This window comes from Amblyomma americanum, chromosome 3 (genome assembly GCF_052857255.1).
Source record: "Amblyomma americanum isolate KBUSLIRL-KWMA chromosome 3, ASM5285725v1, whole genome shotgun sequence".
In the NCBI taxonomy this organism is placed as follows: Eukaryota; Metazoa; Arthropoda; class Arachnida; order Ixodida; family Ixodidae; genus Amblyomma; species Amblyomma americanum.
The window spans coordinates 163,569,050-163,587,896 of record NC_135499.1 but is presented as its reverse complement, the minus strand read 5'-3'; the positions used below and the strand labels follow the sequence as shown (position 1 = coordinate 163,587,896).

The window sequence follows — 18,847 nt, the reverse complement described above, 5'->3', positions numbered from 1 at the left end:
CGCCTGGTGACAGCCGCCTCTCTGCGCCGCTTCGTGGTGTGGCTTGCTGTCGTGGAGTCCCCGACTTCGAACCTTTTTTAGCCTTTTTGCGGCTAGCTGACCGGGAAGGGCTGGGATGCATGGTAACAAATGGGGCCAGGAGGAAGATATGATGTTTCCGTCCGTTGTAGCCCACTTTAGGACAGCGCATAAGCAGCGAAAGGACGGCCTCTTCAGCTGAAAACTTCTTCGTCTTCTTGCACATGCAAGGCGCGCCTCAAGCGCTCGTGCTCCGAGTTCTTCGCCGCATGCACTTAAGCACGTAACATGTTTCAAAATCGTACAACACGTAGCACGTATACGTACATATAGCTGATGTTCAAAATCAAATAACATTTTAGAAAAAGAGTCTTGACGGCCTGAAATTGGATTCATAGTTAATAATATCCTGAGCAGTAGCGAATCCAGCAAGCCTTTTACAGCGAGAGCCGTTAATAGGAGCCCACGACCAGTCGTCGTGTAACTGAAGCCCGTTTTAGTTGCAGTTGTTCTTCCTTGGCTTGGATTGCCTTAACTTGTTTCCGCTTGGTGCCTCAGCGGGTAGGCGCGAAGCGAAATCAACTCAAATCCAAGAAGAGAACAAAGAAGAAAGCGTTGTTTTACGGCAAGAAGTCGTGTTAACAAACAACAACAAGTCGTGTAACTGAAACAAGTTGTAGTAGAAGTTATTCATCTTCAGTGGCTTGGCTTGCTTTGGCGTCTAAGCCATGTCAAAAGAGAGAAGAAAAAGAAGGAGGGAAAGAAGGAGGGAAAGAAGAACAGGAAAAGAAGAGAAGCGGGCTAAAATGGAGAGACGCCGTCGTGGAGAGAGAAGTGGAAAGGAAACAAAAAAAAATGGCGGTGGTTTAGCTCTGGTTAAACCTGGAGTGACGCGATAGCTACAGCTGGCCGAGTGGAACTCGCTCAGTCGAATTGCAAAGTCGGTCTTTCGCCGCTCCGTTTCTCTGGGCGTTCCTCCTTCATCTTCGTCCCACTTGACATGGCGCATGCGCACAGCTATCGCAGCTCGGTTTCGCCGGCGCGCCGCTCCGCCGGCAGCAGCAGCTGCTCCGCACCACGTGACCAACCACGTGACGAGCCACGTGACCGTGCCCACGCTGAAGGCTCGAAATGCTACCGTAATGTAGCTATCGCTACAAAACAGTACCGTCTAAACAAGGCCGCGGCTTAGAACATGACGGCTCTCGCCGAATGTTTCAACCAAGCCGCATCAAATTGTTTAACCTTATTTTCAGAAGAATGAGCGCTATGCAAATTATGTGTGTGTGCTTATGCCTACAATCATTCTCACGACTTTATTTCTGGTGGCTGGGTGTATAATGTAATAAATTACACATATGAGAACAGGTCTGCCGAAAGGAGGTCCTGGGTAAGAGCAGTGAGCTTGACGTACTTGATTAGAACGTGGATGCACGTGTTTATCCGATGGCTGCCGCAACGGTGTCTGGCCGGAATCAACGAGAATTGTAGAATATCAATGAAATCCTGATTCTCGTTCGAGGGTTCAGAACGCGTGAGAGAGTGTGGGTCCATGTTGTCGCTACAATTGCGCTGTATCAGGCACTGAGCACATCCTAGGGATGCTGAAGTGGTTTTCTGAGAATTCGAGGGTATTCAAGAATTCGAATCTACGGAGCTTCTAGGCAAAACATGCAAAGTATTTTTGCACTAGCGTTTAAAATGGTGACGTAATCATCGATTAAATCCGCGACGATGTTCAGGCTTCTCCTCACTGCATTGGAGATGTGCGAGGAAACTCGTTGTGACGTCATTATCGCGAAACTTCAAATGTCTGCTGCTTTCGCTTACATGCTGCTGTGCTTTGTCCGATGCCGCGAAACAATGATTAGTGCGATTCACATTCAATGGCGTTGGTTTTCTTCCACGAAACAACTGTTTCCTCACTTGAACGTAGCGCCGTCGTATGTGACGTTATTATCGGGACCTCTGCCCGTCGCTGTGCACTGCAGAGAAGCCTCAACGCCGACGCCGCTTTATTCGGCGATTATGCCGCCACTTCAAATGCTAGGGCAAAACGATTTCGCAGGCTTTACCTGCATGTTTCACACATTTAGCCCTTTTAAACTCATCGAATTCTAAAACCTCCTTACAGGCTTTACACACACACACACACACACACACACACACACACACACACACACACACACACACACACACACACACACACACACACACACACACACACACACACACACACACACACACACACACACACACACACACACACACACACACACACACACACACACACACACACACACACACACACACACACACACACACACACACACACACACACACACACACACACACACACACACACACACACACACACACACACACACACACACACACACACACACACACACACACACACACACACACACACACACACACACACACACACACACACACACACACACACACACACACACACACACACACACACACACACACACACACACACACACACACACACACACACACACACACACACACACACACACACACACACACACACACACACACACACACACACACACACACACACACACACACACACACACACACACACACACACACACACACACACACACACACACACACACACACACACACACACACACACACACACACACACACACACACACACACACACACACACACACACACACACACACACACACACACACACACACACACACACACACACACACACACACACACACACACACACACACACACACACACACACACACACACACACACACACACACACACACACACACACACACACACACACACACACACACACACACACACACACACACACACACACACACACACACACACACACACACACACACACACACACACACACACACACACACACACACACACACACACACACACACACACACACACACACACACACACACACACACACACACACACACACACACACACACACACACACACACACACACACACACACACACACACACACACACACACACACACACACACACACACACACACACACACACACACACACACACACACACACACACACACACACACACACACACACACACACACACACACACACACACACACACACACACACACACACACACACACACACACACACACACACACACACACACACACACACACACACACACACACACACACACACACACACACACACACACACACACACACACACACACACACACACACACACACACACACACACACACACACACACACACACGCACGCACGCACGCACGCACGCACGCACGCACGCACGCACGCACGCACGCACGCACGCACGCACGCCGTGTAAAACGAGATACGAGGTAGGTGTTTGGTGGCGCTGTTTTTAAAGTTCTATGTAACTATGCATTGAATGCGAAGCTCAAAAAGCATCCAAACGGTGACAAAAAGAAATACCTGAGGGGTGCCGCCATAGAAGGCTTGCCAAATAGTACGCGGCCTTCCGTTTAATGACGTCACACCGGATGTCATCAGTTCTCTGGATGTCAGAGTTCTCAGGGGCGAATAAGAATTCGTTCAATCACGCGCTTCCTAACTAAAAGAAAGGAGTGTTCAGGCACCAGACAAGCAGGGACACAATTGTGGCCGGCCCGCTTTAATTGATTATAACCATGACGTCGGGTTTATAGCCCAACTGTACACCCATCCACAGGCGCTTAGCGCGGGAGACCAAAAAGCGGAAACGGTTCTTCATATAATGGATCCGAGAATTCTTTTGAACGTAGCAGGAAGGGCTGGAACGGACTAAGGGTGGCAATGTAATTTAGATTTTATAGAAAGCAAACATCAAGGTGCTTTCTGTTCTAGGATTATATTTACAACTCCTTTCTTTACCGAAAAAAACAAGGGGGGGGGGGATCCTTAGTCTTCTGTTTAAGAACTTCTTTGCCGTGAACCATGTTACTCAGTGCGTCTGGGAAGAAATAAAATACATTCTGATATTTTCATATTATATGAAATGCAAACAGATAATTGCACCTCATTTTCTACTGCTGGATTTTTGTTTTTGTTCTTCAGGTCGGTATTTATGAAGAAACAGGGATGTAGAGTGCGTAAAAATGTAGAGCATCACTGCTTCCACGCAATTAACTGAGACGCATTGTGAATATGTACTGTTGAAGAACGTGTAGAAGAATATGCACCTCTCTAAAGTGCTGGAAAAGTATTCATTTATTAGCTGCCTTAATGACGATCATGTTCTCGAACCGATTATTTATTGCGTAAATCTTTCTTTAAACGGCTCGGAGCTGAACTACACTGGGGTTATTAATGGCATCAGGTGCATAATGGTTTTAGTGTCATTCGCCGCAATACCATAATGCCAACACTGGTCTACGAAGACTTTATTCTGCATATATAGGTTCCCAATCAGCGATATATAACTATCCCGTCCAAAGGCTTCCAATCATTTACCAGGAGCAAGACTTTTCTCAGACTTCAAACTCAGAAAGATCTAGCAGCCGATTGCTTCTAAATTGTAAATTACAAACCGTTGCGACCCCTGCAGTATTGAGGGGAAATTTTCTGGGTTGCTTAAAAATTCAAGGGTGCTACAGACAGCTGACGCTAAAAAGAGTATATGCGATGTTTCCCTCTTCTTTTAGCCTCCGAAGATTTCTCTATGGGATTCTGACCTGCAGCTTCTCAACTGCTATGATCGGCTACATTACTCCAGCTTCTGCTCCATTTCTATATCTCAGAGCACGAGCCAGTCTCTCGAAGCGCTGTCTTCACGTGCAGCGGCGCTGGCCGGCGGCGGTGGCGGCGCTGCCTGATGGTGCTGCCACGCGGCGGAAGCTGTGATGGCGGCCATTTTTGCCCTGAGTAGCGTCTGCAGGTGGGTCCACTGCTCGGTCTGCGCGCGCAGCGAGGTCTGCTTCTCGCGAAGTTCCTTCTGACGCTCCCGCAGAGCCTTGCCTTTTTTCTCTTGCTCGGCGATCTCTTGGCTCAGCCGGGTCCTGCAAGAGCGAAAGCGTCTTTGGTGAAACACAAAGTCCGGTGTTGTATGAAGATTTTTAGGATAGGTCTAACGTGCTTAGTCAGAGATTCCTCGTATGTGCGAATTAGTGAGGGGGGGGGGGCAATAGAGTGTGCCATACCGCACTTGAGCTACGGCTGTTTGCCTATAGCTGTAAGTGATGGTGATGCAATAACTTCAAAAGGGGCCAGGTTGGTAAATCTGCAGTCCATAATCAAGCTTTCACTGTTTTTATCGATTTCAAAAGGTTGCCCTGCCCTTCAAAGTAGTCTCGATGTTTTTGTTCTCGTGCCCTTGTGATATACTTAATGATTTAAGTTCGTGTCATCACCCGGAATGCTTCGTGTATACGTTGATTTTATTTCACGCGTTTGATTTTTGTTCTCTCCCACTGTGAGAAAAGTGATGCAAAAAACTCCATGCTTTTGTGTGAGGTGTCTGTCAACAGGCAAGGCAGCGGAACTGATACATGCTTATTCGAACCCCGAGAGAAAAAACTGGGAACACCCTAGTTTTAGTAATTCTTATTCTTGATGCTCCTCTTGTTTAAAACATAACTCGACATGCAGGACTGCTAGCCCTAGTATTTCGGAAAGTAGCGGTATGACGATATGACTTATGTTACAGTTGACGATGAAAAAAATCGAAAGACAGGGTCGCTCAAGGTATACGAAACATATATTAACCGAGTCGCGGAGAGAGCCTTCGTCGTTGTTCTATAGGGGAGCGCCTTCTAACTTTCGTGTTAAGTGAATCCTTTCAGGCGCCTTCCTCCTCTTCTCTGCAGAAAAAAAAAAGGAAATCCACCTGAATAACCTATGCAAACCTCAAGAAATAAGCAGGCTTATCGTTGGTTTTCTGCTGGCCTTCTGCTGCTAACATACTTCGTTCGTCTCGATAAGGCGAGCATCTCGTCTTCGCTTCGGCTGCCGTTGTGCTTACAACTGAAGAAGCTGTAGATACGGGCGCTGAATAGTGGCGTGCTGAGGGAGGTCTGGCCCTGAGGGAGGTCCTGACCTGAGGGAGGTCTGGCTGTCGGAGCCCGCTTCGGCTGCGGGGTTTCCAAGCACGCCGTTCGCCTTGAGGAAGTTCAGCTGCACCTCGTGGATCCTAAGGCTGTGCTGCAAAAAGTTGAGCTTGGACTCCTCGCTGTTCAGCTCGCTTCTGAGACTGGCCACCTCCTAGAAGTGCGATGCCGCCAAAATGAAACATGACGCGGGGAAAAGCCACCGCTATACTGCTGCCGTTTTAACCAAGTTGGGAGTATTGTGAGCTTTTGCACAAAACGCTCACAGGCAGAAGGGTGATGGCGAGGGACGAAACGCATGTTTCTCGATTGCCCTTCCGCTGAATGTTTACTGAAGCTAAACTAGCAATGGGCACAATTAAGGGCGTGAAAATTAATGGAACAGAGGCAGCACACACCTGCTCCAGGCATGCGAGGCTGCTTTCCAAACCAGCCGCACAGGCGTCGTACGCTGCCTTTTTCTTCTCGTACTCTGCTGACACGTCCTGTGCGGAGCAAGGAGACATTGACCGTTTATAAAAGGCACGTAGTCTCCAATCGCGCAAAAGCCTGGAGGTGTCTCAATTCTTTTTTAGCATTGTGGCTTTAAGTGACTAGGCGACAGGTTAGGAGTTTTATTTTGCCAGTTACGTCTTTAGTAACAGCGTTGCCACATGAGGCCGCAGTTTCAAATTTCTTAGACTGGCATCACTTGCCAACCGCGATCCATCGAGGCTACTACGCTTACTGTCGTTGAATGGTTCCTCTTGAAGGTTACTCGCGCCATGGAAGGATATAGAGATTTATCATAGCGGAGGCGTATACCGGATTACCGGACGCCGGCTGGGTACGCGTAGTGGCCCCACCTGGCCCCGCCTCTGCCTCTGCGCGTGCGCATGAGTCCAGTAATCCGGTATACGCCTCCGCTATGCTACATCTCTCTAATGAGAATGCTTGTGGCTACGGAGAGACTTCCCAAGTAAACTGAAAGGAGACAAGGCGTTCAAATCCAATTTAAAGTTACATGTTGAGAGCGCTTGAAACAGTGGAACAAAAATGGACGACACAGAGTTTCAATTTTTGGCCCAAATTTGGAATCGCTGTATTATTTTGTTCATGCTCGAGGTCTCGGCGGGAATCCTCTGTCGTGATCTAGATTTGTTTAACGCATAGACGGCATGTGGCGTGCCCGTGATGGCCCGACCTGGAAGCTTTTCCTAAGCGGTCGGAGGTCTCTGATAGCCGGTGCCAGGCGCCCCTTCCTTTCGGCGATGCGCTTGTTGAGGTTGGTCACCATGGCGGACATGTCCTCGAGCGTCGCCATCTTCGTCTCGTCTATCGCAGCCTTGCTGCCGGACAAGCTCTCCAGCGTGCCCTGCAGCCGGTGGTAGCCGCGGACGCCGTGCCGCTCTTCCAACGCCTCCTGCAATTCGGCATGCCGTATGGTCGCTGGGATTAAACAAAAGTGTGGACCAGCGGAGACGTATGCCGTTCACTTGGTCATACGAGTGTGTCTCCTCACCGGCAACTGTAAATCTGCTGGTCTGCGGGGCACTTCCCCAGTTACTGCGCGTTTGCGCTACTCGAAAAACTAGACAATGAGCCGCCTTCAGGAGTCTTAGCGGAACGAACCGTCCCGCAAAGTCGTACTGCCCATGCCCCTATAGTTCCCTTACGCACGTTGAACTGTTCGCGCGTCCACTCAAACTACATACACGGTATGGAAGAAACTACTGCTTGCGCGTCCGTTCAAACTACATACATGGTATGGAAGAACGGAGGCATAAATGGCATGGAAGAAACTGTTGCTCGCGCGTCCACTCAAACTACATACATGGTATGGAAGAACGGAGACATAAATGAATTCCACACGTCTTTTGTCAAGACGCCATGCTCGCTGCGGGCAACTTACGGTGTGCTTTGTGATGCCTCCACATCGTGTGTCCTGGTGCACTTACCAGACTCTGCGTCAGTTCCCGCTCCTTTTGGGTGAGGATTTCCTGGGTGCGTGCCAGCACCCCAGTCTCGGCCCTCAGCTCGGCCAGCTCCTGGCGTTGCTGCTTGTACTGGCTGCTCTTGCCACGGAGCGCGTTCACGTACTTCTTGAACTGCGCGCGCCATGTTGCGCATTGTAAAGTCCAGTCAGATGGCGTGCAGTGGTCAGCACAGAGCCCTCCTCTCTTCGCATATACGTACCTCGTCCCCCTTGAGGACCTGCTCCCCGCCGGAGACGAGACTTTGCTTCTCCTGCAGCTGCGCCTCAAGCTGGGCCACTTGCAGGCGGAGCTCGTTGAGCGTTTCGGCTGCCGCCTCCTTCTTGCGCGCTATCACCGCCGCCTGCGGTGCATGATTCGACATGTCAGACGATGCACTCCTCGGTTAGCATGCTGGAGTGGGTGTAGAAAGGGCGCTTTCCACGGATGCACCTCTGAATGCACGCAGTACACTTAAAAAGGCTCCCATTTAAACATTGCCACATGATCGCTCTTGTTCCTACGAGATAACATATATAAAATATATAACATGTACACATAACTACATAACGTAACATAACATAACATAACATAACATAACAATATGCCCATTCAGTACCCATGGTAACAATGCATATGGTGCTGGAAAGTTAACTTATTTTGAAGCGGTATGTCGTTTAATGCGCCTGAGGGAGGACTGCTAGTGTGAACTTAGCTGAGCGTGTTCTGTGATCATGTTGTCATCTTTGCATGGTGGAAGTATGAGGTCTTATCGACTGAACATTCATGTTCACCAAATGTGACGCATCAAAACAATCAACATTATTGAACGCTGCGATTATATTGAGAATACTGGCAGGTAGTGTTACTGGCAGCCTCTTAGCGCAGTTCAGATAATTTTTACTGCTTAAGAATTAGTTGGGACAGCTTACTTTTCTAAAATCGAGGAGTACATAGTAAATTTCTCTGATAAAGTGGGGAACGCATTTTATAGGAAATAAAAAGTCGTTTGATATGCGCTAGTCAACCAGTGGCAATGTAGTACTTAGCTTTTATTGTAGCCTGGTCAAACTCTAAATTTGGATAATTTTACGCTAACCGCGCTATTATGTTTTGGAAAAGTAGCAATTCATTTTTTGGAAGCTTAAGAGTGTGTACAGTGAGCGTCGTGGTTGCTCTGTGTGCCTTCTCTGATAGTGCATTTTTCGGGGGCTCTGCTACACGTTAACCACGAAATCCTTTGAAAGCCGCTGGTTTTTCACACTGCATTTGTAAAAAGAAGATAAAAGAAGGTGTTTCAGAGCATACTCATGTACCCGACCTGTTGCCTGAAGAGCGTCAGCTTGTCATCCGCTGCTTCCTGGCTTCGCATCTTCTGTTCGTAGAGGGCGTTGATTTCCTGGTTCTCAGATTGAACCTGCACCGTCAAAACAATAGAAAAGCTGCGATATGTAAACTTCAGCAGACCAGGTGCACCTCGTGACGTAATTTCAGGTCACTACCGGGAGAAGAGGGCAAGCGAACGCTGCTTGTTAAGGCAGGGTGAAAAATTGAGGATTTTAACGTGGGCATCTGCGAGAGGTGGTCAGTAAGTGTTGCCTCCTCAGCTGGTTTTCATTAAGCAAAGAAGTCGAAAGTTGTTTCATTAAGATCAGAGTGTGGAATGTACTGTTTCTTAGGAGCACATATATATTTTTAAATGATTTTCGATATTTTCAGTGTGCACTTCTCTTATCACTGCACTTGGTCCGTCTCGCAGTGCCGGCGCGAAAGGCAACGGGTAACTTCATGCGCGGCAGGAGAGAAAGGCCTCGAACGTCTTCGGAAGTATTTATTGTGAACTCTGGCAACACAGGTGGCTTCTGAAAAATTGTCGCTTATGGTGATTCGACAAGTCGTGCCCTTTTATACTGAACTGAATTTCTAACTTTGACGAAAGCTTTTTCGAGGAACGTTTAAAGCACCATCTACCGAAAAAGACGAACCTTTTCATTTCTATGAGTCACTGACATTTAAGTGTTACATTCTTCTGGTGATAACAGCCTCTGTCGCGCGGAACGTATTGCTGATTTCTTGTTCAACATGACGCGTATGAAAAGCGCTGATGTCGCGGCGCTGGTATCGCGGGCTGTTTTTATGCGCCACGGCAGAGCGTGGCGTCGCTCTTTCCTGCCCGGCTGCAGAGATGGAATTCTGACAGCCTTCGGTGTCGTCGCTTGCTCGTCGTCTGTTGCATCGCCTAGAAACGTAACATCGCAAATCTATAAGTTGAAATGGCTCAGCTGCGGTAACGCACCTACCTTCGCCTTGAGCCTGCTGAGTTCGTTCTGTCCCATCGCTGGCTCGGCGGCCACCTTCTGCAAGTCTCGTAGGGCATTCTGGCAAGCGGCGATCTCCTTGGGGAGTTTGTCTCGCACCAGGTAGCCATTTGCTCGCAGCTCTTCCTCCAGTCTCTTCAACAAGACTTCCAGGAGAGAAACAAGGAAGGATACAAGCACTTGATTCTTGTTGGCATCGTTTTTAGCAAGCATCAAAGCGTATGCTGGCAATATGACAGCGGTTATCGTAAAATCCTGTTATTTTTTAAATATTCTAAATCCATAATTTTCTTCTTTATTGTCCTTGTTTCTTTTTATTTTCATTTGCTCTTTTCTTTCTCTGTATGTTTTTCCTTATTTTTCTCCCTAGTTCTTTCATGTAAGTTTCCTAGCAGGTTATCTCTGCTTCCAACTGACCTCCGAAAAAAAAAATTCAGTTTATTATCGGGTGACAGAAATGTAATGCAGTCTTTGACTACACGGCTCCAGAACAAACGCACCTAAACGCATTACCTTAGAATGTCAACAAACATTACGACCTGACTCTACGGTGAACACTAAAAGCAACAATACATTTTTATGCCATGTACATATGTTGCCGAATAGTATAGAAATTTTTTATTCCAGTAGTGCACTAACGTTGAACTCAGCTTGTGCGTGCAAATACCTTCTGGTGTGGCACCAGCTGCAGAATGCTGCAGATCTCTCAGCTGCAGCGTCAGCCTCTGAATCTTTTGCTCGCAGTGGTTCAACTGCAAATGAAGCGGGTCAAGTATAAGGTCTTAAAGTATTATGCAAACGCACTGGTGGCGGAAGGCGCTACTTATGTTTATGGTGGGAAGTGTTTGCTACCAGCTATACATAATTCGGGCAGGCAGATTCCTAACGCAAATAAGCAAAAATCCTTTTTATTTTTTTGTTCTCAACACATCGCAGAACCTAGATTATGAGCTGTCTGCCGATGAAAATATACGCAAATATGTTCGCTGTACTCCCTTCCTTAACAAGACAGTGGCGCCGGTAGGAAATGTATTGGTAGCCCGTGGAAGAGATGGCTTTAGGACTTTGGATGATAGGGTAGAGTAGAGAGGGTACTCTGGGGTGTTTGTAGAAAGCCGACTACATGTCGGAGCACAGTGGGCGGGGGAAGAGACAGCGGATGGAAACGTGGGTTGGTAGATGGTAGGGTTAATTATACTGAAGCACTTGTTTGCAAGCAGAGGTTGCGTGATTGTCGCTTCCACTTGGTGACTGTTAGCTTGACAATGAGCCCGTCTAATGTATTTGGGCAATCTCAGTTTAGTATATTTTAAATAAGGAAGTAATTGCTCATTAGTATGCATATGGACGTAGCCATGCAGCTATACAGGAAAGTTGGCTACACACGAGGCTAAAACGCTACAAAGGAAACAAGAACTATACGCTCAGTTATTAATTCGTTAATGGTCAGTGCTGTTAAGGGAGATGCTGGAAGATGCTAGCAGGGGTGCTGGAAGTGCTTCGTGGCAGTAAACCCAGCTAGCACGGCTTGGTGCCAAAAACTCAAGTCGCCTTAAAGCACTGTGCTCGCGTGCGCTATACGGAAGGGACTAACCGCGTCTCGAAGGCTGTTCCTTTGCTGTGCAAGAGTCTCTGCCCTGTCCTGTTCCTCGCGGAGACTCCTCGCCAGCTGCAGGAGAACGTCCTTGTTCCGCTGCGTCTCCACCTGCGAGTTTCGGAGGGCCAGCGCGACCCACAGGTATAACGACGGCCATTAGAATTACAGTGGAATCCACGCTTAGCCTGAACACCTCAGTATTACTCCAGCGTACCGATTTGCGAAGAAGGTCATTCGATTTTTAATGAAGCAAGAACAGCTTGACCAAAGAGCGACTTGGCTGACGCGTTTGGTCCGCACAATGCGGGGCAAAAGTACTTATTACGCCATGAAATCCTGCAACTTATTTTCCACGAAACTCAGCAAACGAACCAGCGCCTCATTCACGGCGTCCTGCGGCCTGATTCAGTTCTATATGACGTCACGGTTGTGGGGTGATGCTTGTCTACCATTTTCGGAAGTCCCTCGCAATTTTCACATGAGGTCGTGAATTTGCGGCGCCTAGCAGATCTTGAATGAAAGCACTAGGGATTGCTACCTATGTGCGTCATGCTTCGTTGCGGCTGGGCAGATCCGCTTCTTTGTGCTCAGTTAATCATATGCAAGCATCGACGCAAAGGTTTGGTTTGGTGTATGGGGGTTTAACGTCCTAAAGCGACTAAGGCTATGAGGGACGCTGTCGTGAAGGGCTCCGGAAATTTCGACCACCTGGGGTTCTTTAAAGTGCACTGACATCGCAGAGCACACAGACCTCTAGAATTTCGCCCCCATCATAATTCGACCGCCGCGGCTGGGATCGAAACCGCGCCTTCAGGGTCAGCAGCCGAGCACCAAACGCTGAGCGACCGCGGCGGCTCGACGCAGAGGAGAATTGTTTCTTATGCGGAACCTCACGTTCAAGGTTGAAGCGCAATAGTTTGGCCTCCATTTTGGCGTAGGGTCAAAAGGCGAGTTCAGTAGGATAAGTTTTCCCTAGAAATATTGTGGGAACAAGCGGACAGCACTGTTATTGGCCAATGTTTGCCAACAATGTGCGATAAATGCAACGCAAGCCTGGCTTGCTTCGTAGCCCTCCGCCTAGTCCCGACAGCAATTCGAGTATGAATTTATATTCTTGGTTATGCGCGTGTGCTGTTACCTTTCGACGCAGCTTGGCGACCTTCTTGAGCAGCTGCTCGCGCTCCTGCTCCATCTGCGCGATGTCCTTGCGCAGCTCCTGGGTGTTCAGTCCGCTCGCCTTCAGCGCTTCGCCCATCCTGTGCGCCTCTTTGAACTGCCCCATGGCTGCTTCGTACTGCACGGGGGAGAACACAGCTCAGGCGCTTTGCTCAGTCTCTGCAGAGCCTCCTTCAGCTGTGCGTCTGCTGGCACGTGAGAAGCTGTGATTTTTCAGGTCGCTATTGGGCTACCGTTTCGAAGGTCTGCCAACTCGCCAGTGAGAAGTTTGAAACAATTCCTTACAAACACGCTATTTGCAAGTGTATATAGAATGTTATATAAAAAAGTAAAGCTTGTATTCCTTTCTCAAGACGATAAGTGTCGTCTTGCGTAAAAAAAGGGTCACCATAAGAGAAAATAAATTAGTGGCGTGAACAAGGCCGACCAGCGAGCGCTGGCTGGGAAGCCTATATGTCAACGCAGCTTTAGATGCTACGAAGTTGAACGAGAGCCTCGTTGTAACTACCTCGTTGCCTCGGTGCAGAGCCTCGTTGTGCTGATGAATCTTCACTAAGAGTACATAGAGTGTCTACGCATATTAATGGAAGAATGGTGCATTTGGTACGCCGCCATGGCCGCTGCCACCTGAATCATATGCAATGGAAATATGCACTGAGCGTCCTCTAAACTAGACGTTCATTCCTGAGTCAAAAGCGCACCATGCAGTGTGGTCGCTTTTTACAAGCTATTCCGTATATACATTCAAGCTTCCCTTTGGCTTTAGTCAGTGTCACTCACCTTCGTGCCGTCCACGCATGACAAGACATTTTGAAGCTCAGACAATGAAAGCGCGATGCCCCGCTTGGGAGCCCGTCTCCCGCATGCCGTACCTGGGCGTAGAGCGCCTGCAGGTCGACGTCGCCGTCCAGCTCTGGCGGCACGTCGACCTTGACGAGGAATCGGCCCAGGTAGGCCCTCTTGCGCAGCTCGGGCAGGCCGCGCAGCGTCCACTCGAGCACGGGCAGCACGGCTTCCTTGGCACCCGCCACAAGGCCCTGTCGGAATGAGCCACTGGCCGCGCGACGGTGTTATTAGTGCCCCTGTTTAACTCTTGAAACGACACGTGCCCGGAAGAGATCAGTGCGTCATCATAGTGCGTTTTGAAGGCCAAGAAATGGTACGGCTTGTCTCCAAACTCGAAGGCGGTGGTGATGGTATTTAATGCATCTCGAGCACCACTGACGGTACCATCGAGGGTTGCTACTTCATGAACCTCTATGTTCGTATACTGGACCTAAATTTGCGATATCGGCAGCGACAGATATAATGTCTCACATGGGTGTAACTCTTTATACGTCGTCATTATATCTTTCTGTATTGTGAGGTTACGCCCGGTTATACCGATTCGAATTCTTCTAGTCATTGGCACTGCTGCACGGTTCTGTTCACAGAACCACGGTTCGGTTCTGTTTCACAGCCTATACTGTCAGCATCCTTGAATTTTCATAATTTAATCCTTCCTCGGCTTCTTCATGATGGTAGAGGTAAGTGGGAGGTGGAGCCGGAGTCATGGTCGATGAAGGCAATTTCGATTCCGTTAACTTTATTCTGTCTGTTAGCGATCAACCTGAGAGGGCTACACTAGCCTCGTCGTGTGGACAACGAATGGCTATTCAATGCTCTTTAATAGCGCGTATCGTATCCATGGACACCCAAGGCTTCGAATACCCTGTGATTGCATCTTTGAGCACTGGAGCAGCTGGCAAAGCACATTGGCCTCTTCCCAATACACGACTTCAGAGCTCGATTTTGGTCATGTTTTGCTTTTTGACAACATTGTATTAACTGCATTCACGAAAATGGTATATAAACGGTTCAGGCGTGTTCTCGAAGCTGCGTGGCTGAGACTGTTGCTCATGCCTAATGACGAAAAAAAAAACGGCCATTTTCCTATCGCGTTGCTTTACCAGTCGACTCTTGCTAACATGACTTCGTTTCCCCACTTTTCAGGAGAAAAAGGTGGATAGAAAAGGGTGCTAAAAAATAGAAAAAATTCTTTGACGGTCCTCGGCGGATCGTTTGAGTGCGCTAGCAGCCAAACGTTCGTTATACCCGAGGTCTCGACGCAAAAGCTTGTTATATCCGAGGTGACATACATGGGTTTGGTATATCTGAGGTTAACACACTAAAGTTCGTTAATAAGGGAGTAATTACTCTTTACAAATCTACAAATCTACTCCACCTTGGGGGGATTCTCCTAAAACATTTGACCAACACTGTTTCCACTTCGAGTTATTGATAAATTCGCCCCCGCCCTACTATAAGCTTGCCGTCCCGATTAGCTCAGTCGGTAGAGTGACTGCTCCGGTGTAGCGGTGGTCCCGGGTTCGAACCACGAATCAGGACGAATTTTTCTTTAACAACGAAGTTTCTGAGAAAGCTGTATAGCTTTCTTTTGCAGCCGTATGGCTGCGCTCGGGTGTATCTCAATGATACAAATCTACTGCAACCTGGGGGATTCCCCTAAAACATTTGAGCAACTAAACTTCGTTATATCTGAGGTAGCATACAAAGGTTCGTTAAATCCGAGGTTAGCACATGAAAGGTTGTTACATCCAAGGTGGCATACTATGGTTCGTTATATACGAGGTTAGCACACCGAAGTTCGTTATGTCCAATGTGGCACATACTAAGGTTCGTTATACCAGAGGTAGTATACCAAGTTCGTTCGTAGCCTGGAGGGCAGGTTTCCACCTGCCACTGACTATTGACAGACGGCGGTCGCCATTTCCGCTTGCACTGACCCTTCTGATGCTAACGCATTAAAAAAATAGTTTCAACATGCGCAGTGAAATGTGCCATCTGAAATATGCTGTATATCATATAATACATGAACCAGCTTGATCGAAGGCTCTGAAACACTTGACGGTGCTGCACGGCTGGTGTGAACCGGCCAGCTCCGCTCGCACGCTTCTCGCAGGCCACTGCTTACCGGCCTGCGATGTCGGGCGGTGGCTTGTACTTGAGAATCCGAAGGAAACTGAGGTTCTTCATGGCCAACTGCTCGGGGTCTTCGCTGCGCACATCCGCTTTCATCTGCAACGGTACAGCGCCAAAGTGGGCAGGTCGGGACTGTAGTCATTGGGAACTATGAGTGCAAGCGGAGCATCTCGGAACCGTAATTTTTTCCTTCTGCACCCATACATCGCATGACTTCGTCCTAACGCTAACTCTTTCTACAGATTTGGGGTTCTTTGCCGGCAAAGTGTTAGCTCTGGACCATCATGTGTACAATCAGCGGTCTCGTACTCTTACAGTGAACTAGCACTGGGTCGTAAAAGCCGGGCGGCCGCTACTAAGCGTTGAGCCTGACCTGCTGTCGTGTCACAAAATTTATCCACCATGGACTGTACCTATGCCGCCTCAGATGGGAGACAGATCTTTCCGTTGATCCACCCGGAAAGCTAAACAAATCTCGTGACCAATAATGACAGCGAGCGTGCAGAAACTTATTTGCGTTAAAGGGAAGTTTAAGCCCCAGTGTAGAAAGCGAATTACGATTGTTCTTTTTTTATAATACCTCTTTTAAACTCGTCACATTGCCGTAACCAAGACAGGCAGCCTAAAAGATATATGCGTAGTGTTCTACATGTTGAACACGACTTTATTTTTTTGCTCAGTAACTCTGAAAGTCAATTGTATAAAAGCTCGCGCCCGCGCTAGCATAGCTTCAGTAGCTCTGTACTTTCCCTGTTAAAACTTTATGTAATGTGCTTTCAGTAAGAGCGATCGGTATTCTCTGGAAGCAGTGAGCAGATTCGACAGCAGCAATCACGTTGTGATTCCGCAAGAAAAGCAACGCAATTCGCGCATTGTCATAATAAAACCACCCCGCGCGGTGAGAAGTGCGACACTGGAGTCGGTGTCAAATGCTTCCGAGCTTTGTCTGTGTAGAAAAAAACATCCTAAAAAAGATGATTCTCAATCCTGAACTGTAATAAACATTTTATGTAACCATATATTTTATTCGCTGAAGTTTAGCATATATGGGTTAAATTAAGAATGCAAACACGCAGCTACCGCAGCTAGTGAAGCTGCAAAACGGCGCATGAATAGTTAAAACAAACATGACGCCTCGCGTTTATCACAAGTGTCCTGTTCTACATGCGACACAAGCGTGAGCCCGACCATTTATCGCATTTTATAGGAGCATGTCAGACTACAACGCATCCGCTCCCAAGATATTCCCGAGATATTCGCTGCCTACAGGATTAGATTATTGTCTCGAATCCTGCTCGCGCCAAAGAAACGCTCCTATCCTTGTGTGTCCTTGTGCGCGCTGCCGGCATCGACCGCCACATGTGACCTCCCTCCCGACTACCTTTCCCAATAACTGGGCCACTAAGAGAGTTTCAATCAACCAAACAAACATTCACGCGCATAGACGCCGCCCATCATAGCGAACACATTGATGCTATGGATTGTGAGCCACGCTTACAAACCTTGGGATCCAACTCAGCGAAGACGTCCATCAGCGTCTGCAGTAGTTGGTCAGGCCGATAGGCATCGAAGCTGATGAGGTTGAGCTTTTTGTTGAACGGTTCCTTGTTCAATTCCTGAACGATGAACTTGAGTTGCTCGCTCATGGTGGAACGTTAGGGCGCTATTAGTGCCGGTGAATCAGTGCAGCGGGATTCAGCCTCGGAAGCGGGGCCTGTACCCACTTTTCTCCCCGCCGTCTCGTCACAGAGGAGCGCACCTTTCGATGCGTAACCAGGGGCGACGCAGTGTTGGTTGGCGTGTCACCGGTCGCCATGGCAACGCCCGCGGGTGCCAGCGAAGTAGTGTCGCACGCCGTAGGAGGCGGTAAGAGCGCAGTTGCCACAAATTTAACAAACCGAAGAAAGAGTTCGAAGTATTGTCAAGGGTACAGACATTTGAACAAAAATTATTAGAAGAAAATATTGTTCACGAGCTCGTATTCACCACTGGATCTGTACAGATGAGAGACGAGCATTGAACGGCCACTTTAGGTTGCCAGTAACGAGCACAGGATTCACCCGTATTTGATCCGCCGCTGAGGTTAGCGTAAGAGGCGATTACTTTAGATAAAGGCGCTCAGCTCTTTGTGCGTGCGTAATAGCGGTTCACATTTGAGGTTCGGAAGACCACGATCAATCTGAGCGAGGTGCCAGATAGAGCTGGGTCCGAGAAGTACGATAGAGTATTGTTAGTTTGACCTTGCTTAATTTGAACATATAGTAATCCTTTATGCAATCCTCAGTCACTTTTGCAGCCACCAATACCTTGCCACGCTACATACCAGCCATACGGCGGAGTCTCACGTCTCATTCCAAAACGCGCTTGCACTATAGTGCAGAAGAAGCGCCTAAAAAAGCGAGACAGTGCAGTTTGCACATGTATTTATGCTTTACCTGTAAAACGTTTGAGTTCATTTGTGGGACCAGCTTGAACATTGCGACGTCCCGCAAATGGAACGGACCTGCGAGGCAGAGTGCGCGCGGTCCGTCGTGATGCCCGTGATCATGATCGGGAAGTCGCAGTGCACGACGAACAAATTGTGTTCTATTTTGTTTGCCTCTCTCGTGTGTTAGCGCATTTTGTTGCAAGACCTTTCGTTGTATTGTAGCCGCTGTAGTGATACTTTGCATGTTTTGAATTGTTTTGGAGAACAC

The 18,847-nt window shown here is 48.3% G+C and overlaps 1 protein-coding gene across 1 annotated transcript; it reads right to left on the bottom strand.

Moving 5' to 3' along the window:
• Positions 1–4,657: 4,657 nt before the first annotated feature.
• LOC144123444 (intraflagellar transport protein 81 homolog) lies at positions 4,658–17,858 on the bottom strand. The gene is made up of 14 exons (XM_077656270.1): positions 17,654–17,858; positions 16,144–16,247; positions 14,042–14,222; positions 13,132–13,287; positions 11,991–12,101; positions 11,064–11,148; positions 10,379–10,542; positions 9,400–9,495; positions 8,302–8,442; positions 8,064–8,213; positions 7,310–7,528; positions 6,525–6,611; positions 6,117–6,280; positions 4,658–5,079 (listed from the first exon to the last, which is right to left on the bottom strand). Exons 1-14 carry the CDS (start codon positions 17,795–17,797, stop codon positions 4,818–4,820), a joined length of 2,064 nt encoding a protein of 687 aa, XP_077512396.1. The 5' UTR covers positions 17,798–17,858; the 3' UTR covers positions 4,658–4,817.
• Positions 17,859–18,847: the final 989 nt, after the last annotated feature.

What these genes read in the sequence shown, in the direction of transcription:
- LOC144123444 (XM_077656270.1), bottom strand. Translation starts at nt 17,797, where the DNA reads ATGAGCGAGCAACTCAAGTTCATCGTTCAGGAATTGAACAAGGAACCG. An exon ending in AGCTGGTGCCACACCAGAAG is followed by an intron (nt 10,543 to 11,063) that starts GTATTTGCACGC and finishes CTCTCCTGGAAG; the next exon opens with TCTTGTTGAAGAGACTGGAG. An exon ending in TCAGCAGGCTCAAGGCGAAG is followed by an intron (nt 9,496 to 10,378) that starts GTAGGTGCGTTA and finishes TTGACGGTGCAG; the next exon opens with GTTCAATCTGAGAACCAGGA.